General features: G+C 39.8%; 1 protein-coding gene across 1 annotated transcript in view; it reads left to right on the plus strand.

The window, feature by feature from the left end:
• LOC124777607 (esterase FE4-like) overlaps window positions 1-23,184 on the plus strand; it is a 143,518-nt gene that overhangs the window by 40,455 nt on the left and 79,879 nt on the right. The window contains exons 3-5 of the mRNA XM_047253068.1: window positions 6-143; window positions 12,970-13,135; window positions 21,779-21,964. Coding sequence (XP_047109024.1) covers window positions 6-143; window positions 12,970-13,135; window positions 21,779-21,964 — 490 coding nt within the window. The remainder of the gene's footprint in view (window positions 1-5; window positions 144-12,969; window positions 13,136-21,778; window positions 21,965-23,184) is intronic.

Genomic DNA, 23,184 nt, shown 5'->3' on the forward strand with positions numbered 1-23,184 from the left:
TGCAGCCCCCGCAGCCGGCGGAGAGCTGGTCAGGTGTGAGAGACGCGCTGTCAGAGGGCGCAGCCTGCATCCAGTACAACCTGATCGTGCGCCAGCTAATCGGCAGCGAGGACTGCCTCTACCTCAACGTGTACACCCCACAGGTATGCCCAACGCTTCCTGCAGCCTCATGTATAGGCAAACCTCAGAAGAGTCCCTGCTGCAAAGCACTCTCCCATTGCCTGGAAAAGCAACACGAATATAAATCGCTCAAAAAGAAAAAAAGGACCGGATCTGCCCTTGCGCTCTTTGCTAAGCACTCACAACCCTGACAGGGATGCCCCATCATTTTAAGAGGGAGAGACTGGAGCCTATTCCCGGCGGGGTCAGGGATTTTCTCTGCCTCGTGATGACTGGGTGTTGTGTGATGTCCTGAGGTTACTTAGGTTTAAGTAGTTGTAAGTTCTAGGGGAGTGATGACCATAGATGTTAAGTCCCATAGTGCTCAGAGCCATTTGAACCATTTTTGAACTGGAGCCTGGAGATCAGTTGGCACGAAGGAGGAGGGAAGCTGAGCCGGAGCATGCTTATCGGGCAGGCCCTGACTGCCTGCACTTCTTGCAATCACGCTTAAAAATGAAGTATTTTCTGGAAAGAATATTGAAAGTCGCACCAGAGTAAAGTAATGATTTTTAAGTTTAAATTTTCATAGCAAAGCGAGGTGTTCTGTAAAAAAAGGTGATCGTACAGTAATAAACCGGCAGTGATAAATTTGTACCAGATAGAGAGAAATCAGTGGCAGCAATTGGAGAGTGAATGCAGACGGAATCGGAACGGATGTTTTAAACGAATTTAAAGTGGAGTAATATAAGTGGTATATGCAAAAGTGGTCAAATATTAGTGTAACCTCTTCATTATTAATAAACCTATTTTGAAATGGGCAGCATCATAGAAGTGATTGGGAGAATAGATATGGCTTGCCTCATAGGCTCACGGTCGGAACTTAGTCTTCAGCGCATATATCTTGATATCTTGGGAGTAAGTTCGCTCTCTCTAATTGGATACTTATTAATGTCTGATGGCAAATTTTTCCAAGATAGTCGGGATGGTTTTCACACAGTGTCGCGAATCGTAAATGAGAAAATGAGGTGTGTGCGCAGTGTTCAGTCTGTAAACAAGCCACAAATAAGCATGACAAGCTTACGCCATGTGTACATTTTTACTTTGCGGCAAGGACTGTCAGTACAGAACCTTGACATTAAGGCAGAATCTTTTGTAAAGTTCAGTGGCTATCATGACACACAAAACATTAATGAACTTCCTCTTTGTGGTCAACTACCCTAGCTGATGACTGGTACATACTAATTATGGATGGCAAGCCCCAGAGCTGTAGATCCTGAACCCCTGGTAAAACTGGCAAAGCTGCCTACCCCCTGCTGTCAAATACCTTTTATCAGGTACTCCTGCGTAAATTTACCACATTTAATTACTTTAAGTAGGTCTAATAAAGACTGAGTATTACTGGAAAATATTACTTCAATTGGCTACACTAATGAAACATTTGCACATAAAAAATTAAATGTGAAATTGTAGTACAGAAATAAAGTACAAATAGTATAAACTTTCTAAATAAATTGAAAGTAAAACACAAACTATATCTTATTGTTTATGGATATTGTCTACTGATTTTAATAAGATGTATAATAATGAACAGGACATAGGAAAAAGATAGGAAGCAGTCGCCGAAAAGTTTTGGATGTAAAATATGGTTCCTGTCCATGAATCATGTTTTTATTAGGCCTATAATTTAACCTTGCAGTTCTGTGCCTTAAGTGAAGAAGACTCAAGTTCAGTTTTTGTCCTATTCAGTCATCAAGACAACTAACTTTGCAAGTCTACTTTCACTACTTTCATCATAGGTGAACAGAATAATGCTTTCTATAGACTTGACAACTAATAATTGGCATAATAATGTCAATCAGCTGCCCAAGGCTTATTCCTGAATATTCATTTGCTCAGCAGATAGTACAAACAGAAACTTGGCAGCAGAAAAGGTACTGGATGGAGAGGCAAGTAACTTAATCTCCCCTATACCTTTTCTGCCAGCTAACTCCATCATTGCATCTCACTCTTGACTTCAATTGGCAGAAATTTGTAAAAATTGCAAGCCTTCGGTGAAATTGCATACCTGTATGTGCTTCAGTACCCGCTCATCTACCTTCAAGATCATACAATACTGTAACAAAGTAGCAGTAATAACACTTTTGTTGAACATGAGCTAACTCTATAAGTGACAGCTGTGTGAAACAAGTGAACCATTGCCACATAAACCATGTTAGCAATAGCTGTCTGTTCAGTAGTAGTACTATTTCATGAGGCTACTACTTCCATGAAATGATGCTTTGGAAGTCACTGAGTGACAACAGCGAGCATTTAAAGCTGCAGGCCAAGGGAAAGGCTTCCCTTGCAGGCAGAAGATAGAACACAAGTGGGAGAACTGACATTTCTTCCTGGTTAGTTCTTAAACTAATTTTCTTTCATAGTTTCCGAGGACAGTTTTTGCATCCCCTCTGTGTCCGCGTCCTCACCCACACGGTACTGTCCATGAAGGTACATAAAGGAGAATACAACAGAACTACAAGTTGCCTTTTTGGAGGCAACTGGGAGAGCTGTGTGTATCGGGCAGTATACGACCCTCTCCGAATTATCATTTTGGCCTCTTTGCATCCGTTATGAACATTAGTACAATTACTTCAATATCTTTGGCAAGGGAACTCCTAGTATGGAGGTTGGATCAATGGCGTCAGGTTGTTGTTACTGGCGAATGCAGTATTTGTTTGACATCTGATGATGGTCATAGAAAAGTGTGGAGATTACCAATACCAATGCACATTTCATGCATGCAGTCATGTACAGATATCAGACTCAGTGACATGCTTAATTTATAAAAAGGCAAAATTGTTACTCAGCACCTCACATTAATTAATTTAGTTTAGTGAATTTTTGTACAGAGAGATTATTTTATAATGATATTAGAAATGTCATGTTGCAAGGTTTATATAGAATAAACATAATTACTTATAGGTACTTCATTGATACAAGAAACAAATATTTTAAGTAACAAAATTGAAAACAGGTAAGCAGTAGTGACCAGACATTGAAGATACATATACGGCAAAATTTGTAAGTAAAAATAATAATAATAATAATAATAATAATAATAATAATAATAATAATAATAATAATAATAATAATAATAATAAACCCCGTGGAGGCCCCCGGTATGTTCTGCCACTCGTAAAAGGCGATGAAAAGAACAAACCACTAATAGGGCTAACCCCCCCTTTTAGTGTTATTACTTGGTTCAGGACAGAACTAAAGAAGCCTCGGACAAGCGCCGTCATGGTCGGGGACGACGCTTGAACCCTATGCCCGCCCACAATGGTAACGACACTGCTAGCCAACTGGAAAATGATTTAAATCCAAATAGAGGTGTTTCGCAGGGTATGCTTCCTGCAACCACCCTAGAAGGAAAACAAAGACAGAGGATGAGATGGTCAGATGAAGTTAATCGACACCTCATGTTCTGTTATTACCAAGCAACAAACCTAGGAACCAACACAACTGGATACAGGTCGCAAGTATACACAACATTTATTACCAGATACCCGGAATTAAAATTTTTAACAGAACGACGATTAGCTGATCAGATCCGTGTAATAATCAAAAATAACAGGATACCCCAGTCAGAATTAGAAAACATCAAACAACAAGTACAACAAATACTGGAACAAAATAATGTGCAATCAGAAGAAGAACAAAATACAGTAATGGACTCAAACATCCCAGAGAAAACAAACAAAGAACAAATCAGAGGAAAACGAAATCTTAAGACAGCCGCCAGAACAAGCACAAATAGAACACGAAGTGACACACATGTTAGATATAGAAGAAAAATTTCAGTTGACATATATAGAATACAAAGACACAAATACAGACATTAGACCATTCTTGCATAGACCATCAAATAACCCACAAGTCGAAACAACAATAACAACTATCAACACAATCATACACAACAAAATAAATGAAAATACAACTATGGAAGAGTTACAGCTACTGGTTTATGTAGGAGCACTCACTACACTAAATATACACACTAGGCAGAGATCAGAACCAAACAACACACAGAAGAAATCCACAAAACCAGCATGGCTACACAGGCTACAGATCAGAATAGAAAAACTGAGAAAAGACATCGGACAGCTAACACAATTTATAAGAAATGAAATATCAGACAAAAAATGAAAAAGGCTAGGTAAAATCTCACAACAAGAAGCAATAGAGCAATTAGATGAAAAGAAGCAGAAATTACAAGCATTGGCCAAACGACTTAGAAGATACAAAAAAGTGAAAATAGAAGGAAACAAAACCAAACATTCAACACAAACCAAAAGAAATTTTACCAAACAATAGATAACACACACATTAAAATAGACAATCCATCAAACATAACAGACATGGAACAATTTTGGAGCAACGTATGGTCAAACCCGGTACAACATAACAGGCATGCACGGTGGATACAAGCAGAAACAGACTCGTATAAGATGATACCACAAATGCCTGAAGTGATAACTTTGCAACATGAAGTCACCCGAGCAATTAATTCTACGCACAATTGGAAAGCCCCTGGAAATGATCAAATAGCAAATTTCTGGCTAAAGAAGTTCACCTCAACGCATTCACATCTAACTAAATTATTTAACAGTTACATTGCAGACCCATACACATTCCCTGATACACTTACACATGGAATAACTTATCTGAAAGCTAAAGATCAAGCAGACACAGCAAACCCAGCTAAATATCGCCCCATAACATGCCTACCAACAATCTACAAAATATTAACTTCAGTCATTACACAGAAATTAATAACACATACAACACAGAACAAAATTATAAATGAAGAACAAAAAGGCTGCTGCAAAGGAGCACGAGGATGTAAAGAGCAACTGATAATAGATGCAGAGGTGACATATCAAGCTAAAACTAAACAAAGGTCGCTACACTATGCATACATTGATTACCAAAAAGCTTTTGATAATGTACCCCACTCATGGTTACTACAGATATTGGAAATGTACAAAGTAGATCCTAAATTGATACAGTTCCTAAACATAGTAATGAAAAACTGGAAAACCACACTTAATATCCAAACAAATTCAGATAATATCACATCACAGCCAATACAGATTAAGCGTGTAATATACCAAGGAGACTCATTAAGTCCTTTCTGGTTCTGTCTTGCTCTGAACCCACTATCCAACATGCTAAATAATACAAATTATGGATATAATATTACTGGAACATACCCACACAAAATCACACATTTGCTATACATGGATGATCTAAAACTACTGGCAGCAACCAATCAACAACTCAACCAATTACTAAAGATAACAGAAGTATTCAGCAATGATATAAATATGGCTTTTGGAACAGACAAATGTAAGAAAAATAGCATAGTCAAGGGAAAACACACTAAACAAGAAGATTACATATTGAATAACCACAGTTACTCCATAGAAGCGATGGAAAAAACAGATGCCTATAAATATCTAGGATACAGACAAAATATAGGAATAGATAATACAAATATTAAAGAAGAACTAAAAGAAAAATATAGACAAAGACTAACAAAAATACTGAAAACAGAATTGACAGCAAGAAACAAGACAAAAGCTATAAATACTTATGCTATACCAATATTGATCTACTCATTTGGAGTAGTGAAATGGAGTAACACAGACCTAGAAGCACTCAATACACTTACACGTTCACAATGCCACAAATACAGAATACATCATATACATTCAGCAACAGAAAGATTCACATTAAGCAGAAAGGAAGGAGGACGGCTACACCACTGTAATTTCATAACCACTTCTACAACCCTTTAGATCACATAACATTAACAAATATGAAGAAAGTAAATCGGAAAAAGAAAACACTAGATAGCAAGCACCCGTATCATCTAACACAGCCACACATCGATCAAGTCGCATCCAACACATGGTTAAGAAAAGGCAATATATACAGTGGGACAGAAGGATTCATAATTGCAATACAGGATCAAACAATAAACACCAGATATTACAGCAAGCATATTATTAAAGATCCCAATACCACAACAGATAAATGCAGACTTCGCAAACAACAAATAGAAACAATAGATCACATCACAAGTGGATGTACAATACTAGCAAATACAGAATACCCCAGAAGACATGACAATTTAGCAAAAATAATACATCAACAGCTTGCCATACAACATAAACTAATAAAACAACACGGTCACACATACAAGTATGCACCACAAAATGTACTGGAGAATGATGAATACAAATTATACTGGAACAGAACCATTATAGCAGATAAAACAACACCACATAACCAACCTGACATCATACTCACCAATAAAAAGAAGAAATTAACTCAACTAATCGAAATATCCATACCCAATAGAACAAATATACAAAAGAAAACAGGAGAAAAAACTGAAAAATACATCCAACTGGCTGAGGAAGTCACGGACATGTGGCATCAGGATAAAGTTGACATTATACCAATTATACTATCAACTACAGGAGTTCAGGCATCATCCAACTGGGAACTAATTACATGTGGGGGTCCCACAAGGTTCCATTTTGGGGCCCTTACCTTTTCTTGTGTATATCAATGACCTTTCATCAGTTTGTCACTAAACTTTGAAAAAACACACCACATGCAGTTCAGAACTTGTAAGGGGTGTCCCAAGAGTATATGTCTAACATATGATGACAAGAAGATAGAAGAAGTGGACAGTGTTAAATTCTTGGGATTACAGCTTGATAATAAATTCAACTGGGAGGAGCACACCACAGAACTGCTGAAGTGTCTTAACAAATCTCTGTTTGCAATGCGAATTTTGTCAGACATAGGGGATATAAAAATGAAAAAGCTGGCATACTATGCTTACTTTCATTCCATAATGTCATATGGGATTATTTTTTGGGGTAATTCATCAAGCCAAGCTAAAGTTTTCCGGGCACAAAAACGTGCAGTAAGAATTATATGTGGTGTGAACTCAAGAACATCCTGCAGAAGTCTGTTTAGGGAACTAGGGATACTAACTACTGCTTCCCAATATATTTATTCCTTAATGAAATTTGTCGTTAAAAATATATCACTTTTTCAAACCAACAGCTCAATTCATGGAATCAATACTAGAAATAAGAATAATCTTCACAAGGATTTAAAGTCACTTAGTCTTGTACAAAAAGGTGTGCATTATTCAGGAACACACATTTTCAATAACTTGCCAGCAGCCATAAAAAGCTTAACAACCAATGAAATTCAGTTTAAGAGAAGCCTAAAGGATTTATTGGTGGCCAACTCCTTCTACTCCATTGATGAATTTCTTAGTAAAACCAACTGATTTGTATATAAGTACAACATAACTTCTGCACAATTTCAGTGCAGTAATGTGTTCATTGAAAATTTGTGTGTGTGTGTGTGTGTGTGTGTGTGTGTGTGTGTGTGTGTGTGTGTGTAAGTATAATCTAACTTCTGCACCACTTCAGTGCAGTAATTTGTTCATTGTAAATAAGTATTACAGTAGTTGTATTACATGTTTATTACCTTATAAAAAAATAAATTATTTTTTTATTTTAAATTCAGTGCATTAGCATTTGTAAAATGACTCTTAGTGTTCATTAAAAAATGACGATCATTCCACTTGGGACCTGTGGAATGGTACATTAGCTTACTTGTTTTAGTTGTAAATATTTGTTGTGTATTGTTGTTTTTCTGACATGTTCCACATCCTGGAGGATCTCCTCACTGCGGATCAATTGGAATGAAAGTAAATCTAATCTAATCTAATACCACACAATATCCACCAGTAAATCAATGCAATACAGTTACATCCAAACTTATATATACAACTACAGAAATCCGTAATTATTGATACATGTTCAATTACCCGAAAGTTCCTAAATGCAATATAAAATATACCGTACAGTTAAAAGGAAGTCACGCTTGATCAAGGTCTGCATCACTTTCCATTTTTGACCAGACATAACGTCTGAGAAAAGAAAGAAAGAATAATAATAATAATAATAATAATAATAATAATAATAAGCACTAATAACCTGCATCCATTTACACTATCTTGTAGACATAAAGGACAGTAGCTAATATGTGTAGCTTATATATGTAGAATATATGACAAAAAAGTAGAATCCATTTATACAAACTGAAAAACTATATTTTAAATCACATTTACACTAATATACACTTAATCTACACAGTCTCTTCTTCTGTATTTTCAACACTACACATTGTCATCCTTTCTTCCCCCCTCAGGAATGTGGTTTCAGAAAAATTATTCTACACCATTCCCCATTTTAAATACACCTTTGTTCTACAAATTTACCTGGAAGTATTGCTTCACTTTACACCAACATCCAGAGATGAGATCTTCTTTCTATTGTCATTTGAAGATATTTAGTTCCTTCACACTAAGTGGTAGTTCGTTATAAAATACACTTCTGCATCTCTATGGTACTTATCTATCATTGTTGTCTTTTACAGCAGGCACAGTAATTTTCTCTAGTTCTTGTGTTGTTGTTGTTGTAAAAATATGTTTAGAAGTGCCGAACAATTTACAAGTAAAGCACAGTTAATATTTTAAATTCCTTACAATAGTTTTTGCAGGAAGCCCATAGTTTTGGTTTTGCTACGCATCTGATGGCTTACTTTTAAAGTTCTCTGAACACGTACATCTGTTCCTTCTCACCATATTGGTACGAAGTACAATGTGTGTGGGAAGGCTGGCCCATAGTTAAAAAAAAAAATTCTGTATCCATTGTATAGGAAATTTTCTTCCTTAATAATATATTTGTCCTCAATTTTGAGCATATCTTACTGATATGGTTTTACCATGTCAGAAATTTATCCACCTCTATTCCCAGAAACCTATTACAGTTCATAGTCCCTAGGTCTGTGCACACAGTGCTCAGATAAAATCCTCTGAGCTGACAGTTCTGTTTGTTTTAAACTTTATACATGCTGCTTTTCCTCCTGTGAATCAGTAGATTATTTTCTCTGAAATGTCTTTCTCCCATCTGTATGTTCTCACTGGCTATGTTTTCCAGATCCTTTACTCTGTCATTACACATTAGTAAAATGGTTTCGTCAATGTAAGTAATCACTTTTTCACTTTCTGCAATGGACACATCATTTATGCACAAGACTAGTGAACCCAGCAGCACTTTACAACTGCAAAATATATATGAGAATTGCATATATGTTTTAATGTAAGGTGTCCCTGAGGACTGTCTGGAAGCAAATTTTGGCTCCTCGTTGTGACTTTGTCCACTCTCAAGACAACAAAAAGAGATAGTTAACACGTCCTCTGTATGAACTCGTCTTCATCTGCATCTCCTCCCCTCCCCCCTCCGCTGCTCTTCCCCCCTCCACTGCTCTTCCCCCCTCCGCTGCTCTTCCCCCCTCCGCTGCTCTTCCCCCCTCCGCTGCTCTTCCCCCCTCCGCTGCTCTTCCCCCCTCCGCTGCTCTTCCCACCTCCGCTGCTCTTCCCCCCTCCGCTGCTCTTCCCCCCTCCGCTGCTCTTCCCCCCTCCGCTGCTCTTCCCCCCTCCGCTGCTCTTCCCCCCCTCCGCTGCTCTTCCCCCCTCCGCTGCTCTTCCCCCCTCCGCTGCTCTTCCCCCCTCCGCTGCTCTTCCCCCCTCCGCTGCTCTTCCCCCCTCCGCTGCTCTTCCCCCCTCCGCTGCTCTTCCCCCCTCCGCTGCTCTTCCCCCCTCCGCTGCTCTTCCCCCCTCCGCTGCTCTTCCCCCCTCCGCTGCTCTTCCCCCCTCCGCTGCTCTTCCCCCCTCCGCTGCTCTTCCCCCCTCCGCTGCTCTTCCCCCCTCCGCTGCTCTTCCCCCCTCCGCTGCTCTTCGCCCCCTCCGCTGCTCTTCGCCCCCTCCGCTGCTCTTCGCCCCCTCCGCTGCTCTTCGCCCCTCCGCTGCTCTTCGCCCCTCCGCTGCTCTTCGCCCCTCCGCTGCTCTTCGCCCCTCCGCTGCTCTTCGCCCCTCCGCTGCTCTTCGCCCCTCCGCTGCTCTTCGCCCCTCCGCTGCTCTTCGCCCCTCCGCTGCTCTTCGCCCCTCCGCTGCTCTTCGCCCCTCCGCTGCTCTTCGCCCCTCCGCTGCTCTTCGCCCCTCCGCTGCTCTTCGCCCCTCCGCTGCTCTTCGCCCCTCCGCTGCTCTTCGCCCCTCCGCTGCTCTTCGCCCCTCCGCTGCTCTTCGCCCCTCCGCTGCTCTTCGCCCCTCCGCTGCTCTTCGCCCCTCCGCTGCTCTTCGCCCCTCCGCTGCTCTTCGCCCCTCCGCTGCTCTTCGCCCCTCCGCTGCTCTTCGCCCCTCCGCTGCTCTTCGCCCCTCCGCTGCTCTTCGCCCCTCCGCTGCTCTTCGCCCCTCCGCTGCTCTTCGCCCCTCCGCTGCTCTTCGCCCCTCCGCTGCTCTTCGCCCCTCCGCTGCTCTTCGCCCCTCCGCTGCTCTTCGCCCCTCCGCTGCTCTTCGCCCCTCCGCTGCTCTTCGCCCCTCCGCTGCTCTTCGCCCCTCCGCTGCTCTTCGCCCCTCCGCTGCTCTTCGCCCCTCCGCTGCTCTTCGCCCCTCCGCTGCTCTTCGCCCCTCCGCTGCTCTATAATCAAATTTTCTATCATTTGGCACCTAGTGCTTCCTTGTGCTGACAAGGGAACCTCCCCATCGCACCCCCCTCAGATTTAGTTATAAGTTGGCACAGTGGATAGACCTTGAAAAACTGAACACAGATCAATCGAGAAAACAGGAAGAAGTTGTGTGTAACTATGAAAAAAATTATTAAAATATACAAACTGAGTAGTCCATGCCAAGATGGGTAACATCAGGGGCACTGAGCAGCAAGTTGATCCGTGGTCCCGTGGTTATTTTCAGTTTATGTGACGAACTCTTACGTTTTCATCACTATTTTGGGAGTGATTATCACATCTACAAGAAAACCTAAATGGGCAAGGTAGAAGAATCTTTTTACCCATTCGCTAAGTGTACAAGTTAGGTGGGTCGACAACATATTCCTGTCATGTGGCGCACATGCCACCACCAGTGTCGTGTAGCATGTATCAGACGTGTTTTCCCGTGGAGGAATTGGTTGACCTATGACCTTGCGATCAAATGTTTTCGGTTCCCATTGGAGAGGCACGTCCTTTCATCTACTAATCGCACGGTTTTGCGGTGCGGTCGCAAAACACAGACACAAAACTTATTGCTGTGAACAAACGTCAATGAACGAACGGACAGATCATAACTTTGCGAAAATAAAGCAAGTAAAATTTTCAGTCGAGGGAAGACTTGAACCAAGGACCTCACGTTCTGCAGTTACTCACGCTAACCACGGGACCACGGCGCTGCTGAGCTCGCACGCTCCTTGATGTTGCCTATCCTGCATATGGACTACTCAGTTTGTATATTTTACTAATTTTTTTCACGGTTCCACATAACTTCTTCCTGTTTTCTCGATTGATCTGTGTTCAGTTTTTCAAGGCCTATTCACTGTGCCAACTTATAACTAAATCTGAGGGGGGTGCGATGGGGAGGTTCCCTTGTGAGTGTGATTCATGCTGCACATGTGCAAATAAGTACAATGCAACCTGAAAACTTTAACAGCTACCGGAAATCAGTATCATGATTGGGTCACAGAAAACACCCATGGAGCTGCACTGCTCCAGCCGCTGGCCAGTGTCACCCAGCCACCGCTAGCCAGTTGCACGTACTCTGCCCATACTCAGTGCACACGCATAGCTTAATGCTTCACTCAACCAAACAGAATGCTAATACAAAAACATGACTCAATGTGTTACACAGTACAAATATTTGAGTATCATGTAAAAATCTGAAGTAAATGAGTTAAGAACTTTTGAGATTTTGCTAATAAGAATTCCCCTTTATATAGAAGTATAGATGAGTAGTGAGGTCCTAATACTGAGCTAATCCATATTTCGCTTCCATACAATCTGAGTAGACATTTTTCTCTATGTGGTTTGTCACTGATCCTTTTCTCCAAGATGATGATTGTTTTCCGTTTCTTCTTCATGCTGGAGCTTACATTTGAGTTATTTCTGATAAACGGCTTTACCCCTTTCTCATCACATGTGCCTTTATATACTAGCAGAACCTTGCTCCTTTTACCCATTTTGGAAATACTCCTTCCTTTAGTACTAAATTTACTCACTTTTCATCAACTACTGTACAGGTGACATTGTTAGACACATTGAAAACATGCTGCTTTTTGTGCTGAATTATCTGACTCCAGATGTCCAATGAATGCAACCCCTTACAGAACAGTCACTCTGAAATTTGGTTGAGATGCACTTGTAACGTCCCCTTTAATTTTTCACAGATTGCCAATGACAAGTTGTGAGCCTGTCTCCAGCCCTGGCAGTAAGGATCTTTCTAGGACTGTAGTTATTATGCTGTTTTACATGCCTACAATTGATACATGATTCCTTGTAGACACATAGCCTGTACTGATACACCAACAAATTGGACAATATCATTCATTTTGCGGTGATGGGTATGTCCTAACACAACATCTCCTTTGTCATTCTGTCACACCCCCATATTGGCTCAACTCACTGTGCTGATCCTATACTTGCAACTAACACACACATCAGTGGTGGAGAGTCATGTGACTACCTAGTATTAGCTCTGTGCCATAGGCAGTGCTCTAAAGTGACCAGGAGTTCTCTTATGGAAGTGATTAATATATTGTCTGGTGAGTTTATTTACATTAATATTATCTTAGTCTCCTATTCACCTGAATAGACTATACCACAAATAAAGCTGAAACAGCCACAACTTTATGTAAGAACTTGGTGACAGAAAACAGCTTTACAATGTTAGCTGCGGTATTTCAGGTGCCAAGCGGAGATGATGACAGCACAACAAAGCTGCCAGTGATGGTGTGGCTACATGGGGGTGGATTCGTCGAAGGCTCTGGCACGGCGGCAGCACATGGCCCTGACTTCTTGGTTGACAGTGGTGTCATACTTGTCACCGTCAACTACCGGCTCGGTGTCCTCGGTCAGGCCCATTGTACTTTGGTTGGCTCTTGCTCCACTTCTGTCCCTTCCCTCTAAACCACACCCTACAAAATCACTTTTCCTTTCCAGACTGAATCTGCTGTTTGAAAAACTTCCTGTCAAATTAAAACTGAGTGACAGACCAGGGCTCAAACCCAGAACTTCATCTTTAATGAACAATGCTCTTCCTCACTGAGCTCTGAGTGTCTATGCAACATGGTTTGCAAGAGAACTTATGAGGTGTTTGGGAACTAGGAGAGATGTACTGGCAGAACTGAAGCTATGAAGATGGGTTGTGAATCATGCCCAGTGCCTCAGTCACTAAGAACACTGCCTACATAAGGCAATGGTGTAGGTTTGAGTCCTGGCCTGATATACAGATGTAATCTGTCAGGAAGGTACATATATTTCACTGTTGGCTAGTGTTAATGAATGATCTCAATAGACTATCATCTTTAAGTTATGCTCCACAGATCTTTAATGAGACATTTTTATCTGTAATGGGCATGTATCCCTTGTGTGATGTGCGAATACCATTGACAGTATACCATCAACTAGCTGAGTTTCAAATTTTAAAATTGTGTCTATAACATGCCTATAATTTTAAAATACATGTCCGCTTGGTGCTGTGCAAGTATGTGAGCCTGGTGTGTAGGATGAGATGATCTAGGCTAGAAAACAGCTGTGTTGTGTACTGAAAATTTAAAGATTATTCTGCATTAGGTTCCTTGTGGTTTTTTTTCCCTAGTCTCTTCAGCACAATACTGAAACTTCTCTTTCAAGAATTCTTCCACATCTACATCTACTTCCATACTCTGCAAATCACTGTGATGTGCATGGCAGAGGGCACTTCCCATTGTACCAGTTAGCCCTTCTTTCCCCTCTCTTCGCGTACGGAGAGCAGGATGAATGACCGTTTAAATGCCTCTGTATGTGCTGTAAATTATCTAATTTGTTCCTTGTGTTCCCTACATGAGCAATGTATAGGAGATTGTACTAGATTCTTAGATTTATCATTGACTGGTTCTTGAAACACTGCATGTAGGCTTTCTCAGGATAGTTTGCATCTACTCAGCTGTCTGCCAGTTCAGTTTCTTCAGCATCTCTGTGACAGACTTCCATGGGTCAAACAGACCTGTGATCATTTATGTTGTGGTTATCTGTATACATTCAGTACCTCCTGTTAGTCCTATTTGGTGCAGATTCCGTAAACTTGGTCAACATTTGGGGATGGGTCACATGGGTGTTCTTAAACAATCTTCTCTACAGACTTATCTTGTGTTCTACCAATGAACTGAAGGCTGTCCCCTGCTTAACATAAGCATTTGGATGAGTTGAGTGATTTCAATGGTGTCTCACTTGTATTGCATTCACAGGAAGCACATTTTTTTGTAAATGCACAGTTTCATATTTCTGCATATTTAAAGCAAGCTACCATTCTTTGCACCACTTTATAATCTTACAGAGATCTGAAAATATTTTTGCAGACTTTTTCAGGCAATATTTCATTATAGGTAAGTGCATCATATGCAAAACATCTGAGATTACTGTAAGTACTGTCTGCAGTATGAATAGCATGGTTCCCAATGAACTTCCCTGGTGCACACCTCAAGTTAATGTTACATTTGCCGATGTCTCTCCATCCCAGAGAACTGCTACATCCTCCCAACTAAGAAATACTCAAATCCTCAAAACAGTCACAAATTTTGCTTGATACTCCATATGATCATGCTTCCAGTAGCAAGCCTATGTGTGGTACTGAGTAGAATGCTTTTCAGAAATGAAAGATAGTACATATCTCTGACTGCCTTGATCCAGGGCGTTCAGTATGTCATGTAAGGAAAGTGCAAGTTGAGTTTCACATTATTGATGCTTTTGGTATCCATGCTGGTTGACAAGAAGGTGATTCAGTTAAAGATAATTAACCATCTTTTAACTCAGAATACATTAATAGATTCTACAGCAAATGTATGTAAAGGATACTAGATGGTGGTTTTGTGGGTCAGTTTTGCTACGCTTCTTGTAGATGAGTCATCTGTGCTTTCTTCCAACTACTGGGCATAGTTTTTTGTTTGAGTGATCTGTGGTATATTATCATTAAAACAGAGGCTAACTTAGTCACAAATTCTAACTAAGCAACAAATTCAGTATGGAATATGATAGGAATTCCATCAGGCCTGGAACTGTGTTCAGTTTTCGCAATTTCAGCTATTTTTTAACACCAAAGACAGTGATAGGTATAAAATTCATCTTCACAGTCGTGAAAGAATTAATTGAGGGCAATAGACTCAAATTTTCTTTTGTGAAGGACCATTTGAAAACATAGTGAAGCATTTTTGCTTTTGCTATGCTACCCTTAGTTTGATGGACTCGGCCATTGATGTCTGGACACTAATTTTGGTACTGCTAATAGCCTACATATATGACCAGAATTTCTATGGGTTTTTTAGTTAGAGATCATTTGATTATTTTTTTTAATACTTGTCTGCACTCCACGCACAGTCAGCTGTCTGGAGGTATCAGTGTCTGATGCATAGTGTGCATATTTAAAGTAACCCTACAGTTCTCAACCTTATGGTGCAAGTCTAGGAAATGACATAATAGCTTTTAACATAATTTTTGAAGTCTCTGGTTCAGTCTTTCCACTCAGCTCAGAATCTGGGGGGCCACAATCGGTTCTGGGGACAACATTGCAAATTGTAACCTCTGTTAAAACTCCATGAGGAAGTCTGGTCTTTTTAACCTTCTCTCTCTGTCACTGGAATGGTTCCAGTGTTTTAACATATGCCACAATCTGCAGTTGGTAACAATCTGCTCCCTGAATGGCTGCAGAATAGCGTCTTAAACGTGCTGAATAAGCCACTCGGGCTTACACACTCAGTGCACTTGATGTTCCTTGCCATCCATTAATGGCACTTCCCTAAAAGCTGCCATCATTCACCACACACTTGAACTTGCAATGATTTATATATAGACCCCAACCCTTTTGCATTTGTCTCCTCATGACACAGGACACAGCAATTTTTTCAGCAGGTGAAATGAGTCACGTTGATTCAGTTTTTCAGTGGAAGGTAGAACCTCATACTTCGGAGGACAGGCAAAACACCCTGTGTTCTCCCTGGTTTCTGACTTCCCTATACAACACACTTAGCCCTAGCATTGACATGCCATTCACTCAAGTGGATGAGTAGTGCAGTGCCTCGAGAATTTCGGGGCAAATTCTAGAGACACTCGTATTTCCACCGTCTCGAATACGCGATATTTTAAAGATGAGTGTGTGTAAGTCGAACTGTGTCTACTGTGCCACAGGTGTGTGTGTGTGTGTGTGTGTGGCATATATCGGACGGTTGATCGGCAGGGGAAGGTAGTCACAGCGCTCGCCTCAGAAGTTACATGCCCAGCACAAGGAGCAAATGCAACATACTGTGATGGTGCTACGTCAGTCATTATTGACAACAGCTGAATGTTAAAGAAAAGAAAAGACACTTATTCACTTTCTTTCGTGGGGTCTGGATGGTGGACCTGCTAGAGATTTCTAGATTGCATTTGTTATAAAGTATGTAAGAGTATCTGCAGACCGGCAATTGTTGGGCTTACAAAAAATGAACCATTCATATGGTGTTTTGTTTGTGGAAGTGAAAATATAGTGAGTAAACAAAATTCCTCTAAAACAGCATCTTATCTTCAGAGAAGAAGTTGGGCAGACAATCGCAACCGGCTATCCTGTTAAGAATATCGGCGAAACAACTCCACATAAGCTCAATAATAAAGTGGGAGCGTGAGTCTGGCACACCAGCACCACACTGCTCTCTAGTCGCCGTAAACCCTAGCATTGGCATGCCACTCACTTAAGTGTATGAGTAGCAGTACATCCTGTAGAGAAGACAGGCAGAGGACAGTACTTAAGTTACTTTTGGTATCTTGGTAAATGACTCTTTAAGAGCCCTCCAAACACACGCATTCACAGCAACTGCTCTCATCCTTCCTAAAGCTAATTGGACTTCACACTCTAATGTTATTACTGGCTAATATTAAACAGCAACAAATAAACAAACCTGGATATCTACGGTATTTACTCGAACCTAAGCCGCACTTTTTCCCGATTTTTGTAATCAAAAAAACCGCCTGCGGCTTAGAATCGAGTGCAAAGTAAGCGGAAGTTTTGAAAAAAGGTTGGTAGGTGCCGCCACAACTAACTTCTACCGTCGAACATATGTAGCGCTACACAGGCATACTTTGCAGGGACAAAGATAAATACTGGCGCCAAAACCTCTGCGTCAGTAAATAAATTAAAAAGGAAGGTAGGAGACGAGATTTCTTCTCTCCCCCGAGTTTCGACCACTGCATTTTCATACATTATCCAACGAAGTAAATAGAAATCCCATATTGTTAGTATTCGAATGTAGCAGCCTTTCAAATATTCGTAACAACAATAATAAATTTCTTTACACAAGGCTTTAGGATTGTTGCACAAGTTGATACGGTGGGGGCTCGTTAAGATTTCACGTAGCATCACATATTATTTCGTGGAAGTTTGCGAAGTGCTTGTTGATGTTAGTGAACCATAATGAAGCGCTTTCATGATAGTGACAAATTCAAGATGGGAGTTATTTCTTTTGCCGAACAAAAGTTCTAATCCTGCTGCAGGTCTGCGATACGGGATTGATAAGAATGTTCAAGTTGCAGGAAAGTGTTTAGTGGGCCAAAGTGTGGCCGATATCATGCACTAGACGTGATTTTAAATGAATTTAAGCAACAGCGTCAGAAATTCCTGCCTGTGAACGCCGAAATTTTAAAAATTAAGCCACATGAAATTGCTAGATAGCAAAAAATCGAAAATTTTAAGGCTACTCGCAGCTAGATTGATCTGTTTATGAAGCGCTGGGGTTTGTCACTTCGGAGGCGGACTTCAGTTGTACAGAAGCTGCTGAAAAATTATGAAGAAAAACTTGTTGAATTTCAGCGCTTCATAATCAGGCGGCGCACAGAAAATCTTGGTCAGATAGGAAATGCCGACCATACTCTTATATTTTGACATGCCGTCAAATTATGCGGTTGACGCCAAAGGAAAGAAAGACATAAGTGTTCTTACAGCAGGGGGCGTGCACAGTAAAAGGACGTAAATTATCCCCATTCATAGATTTCAAGCGAAAGACTTTAGCGAAATCGGAAGTGTTTCCAAAAACTGTAATTGTACGAGCAAACGAAACTGGGTGGTTTTCGGAGGACATGATGGTGGAATATATTACGCGCGTGAGGAATCGACGTCCTGGTGCAATGCTTGGTTTACGCAGTCTGTTGGTATTAGATGCGTACGCAGGCCATACAACACCTGCAGTAAAACGAAAATTAGGGGAAAGCAAAACGGACTTGGCAGCATTTCCAGGCGGGATGACGTCTGTTTGAACAAACCATTTAAGGACAAGCTTAAACGCATGTACACAGACTGGCTTTCGAAAAGCGACAGACAACTGACACGAACAGGACGTGTGAAACGGCGCAAGTTTGTCGCAAGCGCGCCAATGGATTTATGAGCGCGGAAGTGTGTACTAAATCAAACTGTGCAACACGCATTTAAAAAATGTTAGATATCCGATGCACTAGATGGTACGGAGGACGATGCTCTGTATGAAGAAATGAGCAACAAAGAATCGAGTGATAGTGAGTCAGAATCATGACTGATATTTTAAACATTTAGTATAAGATGTATTGCAAACCTAATCAAATTTTGTTTTAACTTTCAGCGTTTAATTTTTAAGTTAGTTTCATTCTTTTTTTATGAGGGTCGCTACTCTGCATTGCAGAGGATAGAAAAGCGTGGAGAGCTGCACCAAACCAGTCTACAGACAGAAGACAGCAACAACACACACTGCTTGTTTTGCAAATCAAACTGCCTTTTCCTGCTGCTAGTTATTTTATTTATCCCATACGCGTTTCGCCTTCTCCTGTTCTAAGGCATCATTAGTGGAATCTATAATGATACAGTTTTGTTATAGTTATCAAACAGTTCACTTCGCGAAAAAAAATCGTGAAGTGAATTGTTTGATAATCTATAACAAAACTGTATCATTGTAGATCCCATTGATGATGCCTTAGAACAGGAGAAGGCGAAACGCGTATGGGCTAAATAAAATAACTACCAGCAGGAAAAGGCAGTTTGATTTGCAAAACGAGTGTTTATATGCTTGCTGCGGAGGATGGCCACACAAACTTGTTAACACACACTGCATTTGAAGTCATCAGCAAAAATCTACTACGCAAATCCGACTGGCAAGACTGTTTTGGATGTATGTCAATATGGCCAACTCTACGTTCTGATTTTTTTCTTCCTACCTGTGACAAGAGATGGTTGCTAATAGGAACTTTCATGAATCTTGAATCCCATGCAGTATTCTCTGGACCATGATAATAATAATACGAATGTAAACATTATGCTATGTATTCTTTCGTGTTTGCTGCTATCTCATTTAAATCCTGTCTGCCTAATAAACTACGAAACTTGAATGAGACAACAGCAAACGCGGAAGAATACACATATCCTGTCATGTTTATATTCGTATTATTCTTATGCTGAATAGTGATAGTCAGAAATGAAGCACGGCAACTGACTAGGTTTTTAAATCTAAGATAATTCTAATTTCTGTACAGAATGTAATTTACTAAAGAGGAGTCTGCAAACATTTTCAAACGGACAAAAATTTTTGCTAAACTCTCGTTCAGAACATCTTCCATCATATGCAGTCTATTATTTGGTTCTTGTTATGAAAGAAAGCAGCAGTATAAGTAACAACACATAGCAGTTTCTTGCCATATTTCGCTAATGAGACAATTCCTCTTTTGTTTTTATTACTATTGTGAGCGGCGGTAGCGCGCACAAATGCAAGCCATGCCGCGAGCGGCGACAGGCCGTATACACTCATTATCAGAATGCGACAAACAATGCATGACACAGTACAATCATGCATTTTCAGCTTAGAGTGACGGAAACGCCTATAACAAAGAGAAAGGCACTTAATAGATCAAAGCATAACAAGCAATCGATTCAAATCAGACGAAGCACGTGAAAAAGGAAGGGTGCCCGTACAAATACGGACGGAGCGCCTGACACATAGCAATGGCTACCTGGTAAAGCTTGACTGCGAAGATTACGACTCGAACCAAACTACTGTAGCTGTATCTTCATCCATTCGACTTAAATTGTGTCTCATGTTACAATGGACCAACTTCGTTTCGATTTGGAGGTGTGGTCTAAAACTTTTCTCTCCCCTTGAATGCGGAGTCTCAAATGTCAGGTGCGGCATAGATTCGGGAAAATTTTTTTTTGCTTGATTTCGAGTCTCATTTTTCAGGTGCGGCTTAGATTCGAGTAAATACGGTACTGTACATATTAGTTTGTCTGTGAAGTGTGTTACTCTCAAATGCATGCATAAAGTTGTTGCAGTTGTGCAATTATTTTCTCATCCAGATTAAAATGTTACGAGTGCTACATTTCTTGGATATTGTTAGATGCCTTGACTGACAGTATACAACAAATCAACAGAACTGTTGCTCCCTATGGTCAGGGTAAAAGACTCCAGGAGTTCCGTCTTTATGGTAAAACATGGAGTGCAAGTGGTCTTTTAAAATTTCATTGTTTCTATGACAAAGCTGCACCTAGAAGGCGTAGTAATTCTCATTATATTAGAAAAGTCTTAAACAGTACATACCAAGTTGCAGTCACGAGAAAGTACAAGTTACAAAATTCTTGCAACATTTGTTAATCAGTTTTAAAACTGGAAGACTGTGAGACTTATGGACGAAATTTCAAATTGCTAATGAATTCTGTATATTAATGATTATTGGAGATTCGAGTAAATACGGTACTGTACATATTAGTTTGTCTGTGAAGTGTGTTACTCTCAAATGCATGCATAAAGTTGTTGCAGTTGTGCAATTATTTTCTCATCCAGATTAAAATGTTACGAGTGCTACATTTCTTGGATATTGTTAGATTTAAATCCTGTCTGCCTAATAAACTACGAAACTTGAATGAGACAACAGCAAACGCGGAAGAATACACATATCCTGTCATGTTTATATTCGTATTATTCTTATGCTGAATAGTGATAGTCAGAAATGAAGCACGGCAACTGACTAGGTTTTTAAATCTAAGATAATTCTAATTTCTGTACAGAATGTAATTTACTAAAGAGGAGTCTGCAAACATTTTCAAACGGACAAAAATTTTTGCTAAACTCTCGTTCAGAACATCTTCCATCATATGCAGTCTATTATTTGGTTCTTGTTATGAAAGAAAGCAGCAGTATAAGTAACAACACATAGCAGTTTCTTGCCATATTTCGCTAATGAGACAATTCCTCTTTTGTTTTTATTACTATTGTGAGCGGCGGTAGCGCGCACAAATGCAAGCCATGCCGCGAGCGGCGACAGGCCGTATACACTCATTATCAGAATGCGACAAACAATGCATGACACAGTACAATCATGCATTTTCAGCTAAGAAATTAAATACCTTATACCTAAATGTAATAGTGCTGGACACTGGAGAATTGAATTTATTTGCAGTACTGAAGGAAAGTTTGTTATACTTAATAGTAATAGGCTTTTTGCTGTTGTTTTACCTTTGTTATTGTTTTAATTCAAGGTTTCCTGAGCACTGGAGACTCTGTGGTACCTGGAAACATGGGCCTCAAGGATCAAGTCGCAGCCTTGCGTTGGGTAAAGGACAACATCATTAATTTTGGTGGTGATCCCAGAAATGTAATTTTGTCTGGTGTTAGTGCTGGAGCTTCATCTGCTTTCATGCATATGATGTCACCCTTATCAAAAGGTACCATCTGATTATCTTTATCTCTTGCTGTTTAAGTTTACTGTAATCAAGCAAACGAAAGTAACAAAGGCATAATGCAGCTCAGGAGTTGCTATCTAAATAATTTAAAAATAAATAAATAAAACAATTAAAACAGTGTTGTGTACTGTAAAGAAGATGGAGAAAAATTCTTTACAGGCAATTACCTATTGTCCATATATTACGAAATATGTACTATAATTTAATTGGATAAATTGTTTTCAAATATCTGCTATAATAGACTTTGATGTATGAAACTGTTTTGCTAGTTGTGCTGGATGTTTATTGAAATGCCATTTAGGGGTCTCTAAAACTCATTGCATCACTTACATTTGTATTTAAAATTTGTATAGCACCTGGTACAATGTATCTTCCAACCTTAACTTCATTAATTTGTGGCTAGATGTCTGATGAAAATATAGCTAGATTGGAACTGTCAGATTTTCTTTTTTTTATGCTTCATTTTTAATTATTATTTGAATACTGACTGACAAAGGTCATATTAAGTTCTTAATTTCTCCTCTTCCTTTGATTTTTTTTAGTTTTTCCAATCTTTCATCCTATCTTCAAACACTGGTGGTCTTTTTCTTCCATTCACACTGTTGATATCTTGTTGGTTATTCTGCCTTTGAGGCATACTAAACAGTCTTTTTTCCTGTATTTTACTCTACAGCAACAACATTTTATCAAGTAATTTTTGATTTCTTGGTTGCAAGCTGTGAACATTTTGTTTTTGTAGAAATACTTGAAAACATAATTTCATTTTTCAAATAAGTTTCAAAAACTATTTTTTGCATCTTTTAGTTTCAGTTTAGTGGTACTTTTCTATTTATAGTGAACTTTAACATTTATAATTCAGTCAGTTATTTGCACACTTATAAAGGTTTTGATTCCATAACTTTCATTATAAACAGTTATTATTAGATCTAATGGAAACAAGTAGACCTGACCTCTTTGAGAATGTCGACTTTGAAACCATCAGTGACCATAAGCCAGTTACAACCTATAGCAGCAATGATTACCAAAGTATGAAGATCAACTAAAATAAGAAGAAACATTTATAAATTCAGTAAATTAGGTAACAAGATGGTACAGTCAGATCACAACAATTAACTTGAAACAGTTAGCCTTAGGCAGGAGCATGTACAATAATTGTAGTAAAGCTTAGAATAATAGTTACGAAGGATATTCTAAATTATACA

Source organism: Schistocerca piceifrons, chromosome 2, assembly GCF_021461385.2.
Source record: "Schistocerca piceifrons isolate TAMUIC-IGC-003096 chromosome 2, iqSchPice1.1, whole genome shotgun sequence".
In the NCBI taxonomy this organism is placed as follows: domain Eukaryota; kingdom Metazoa; phylum Arthropoda; class Insecta; order Orthoptera; family Acrididae; genus Schistocerca; species Schistocerca piceifrons.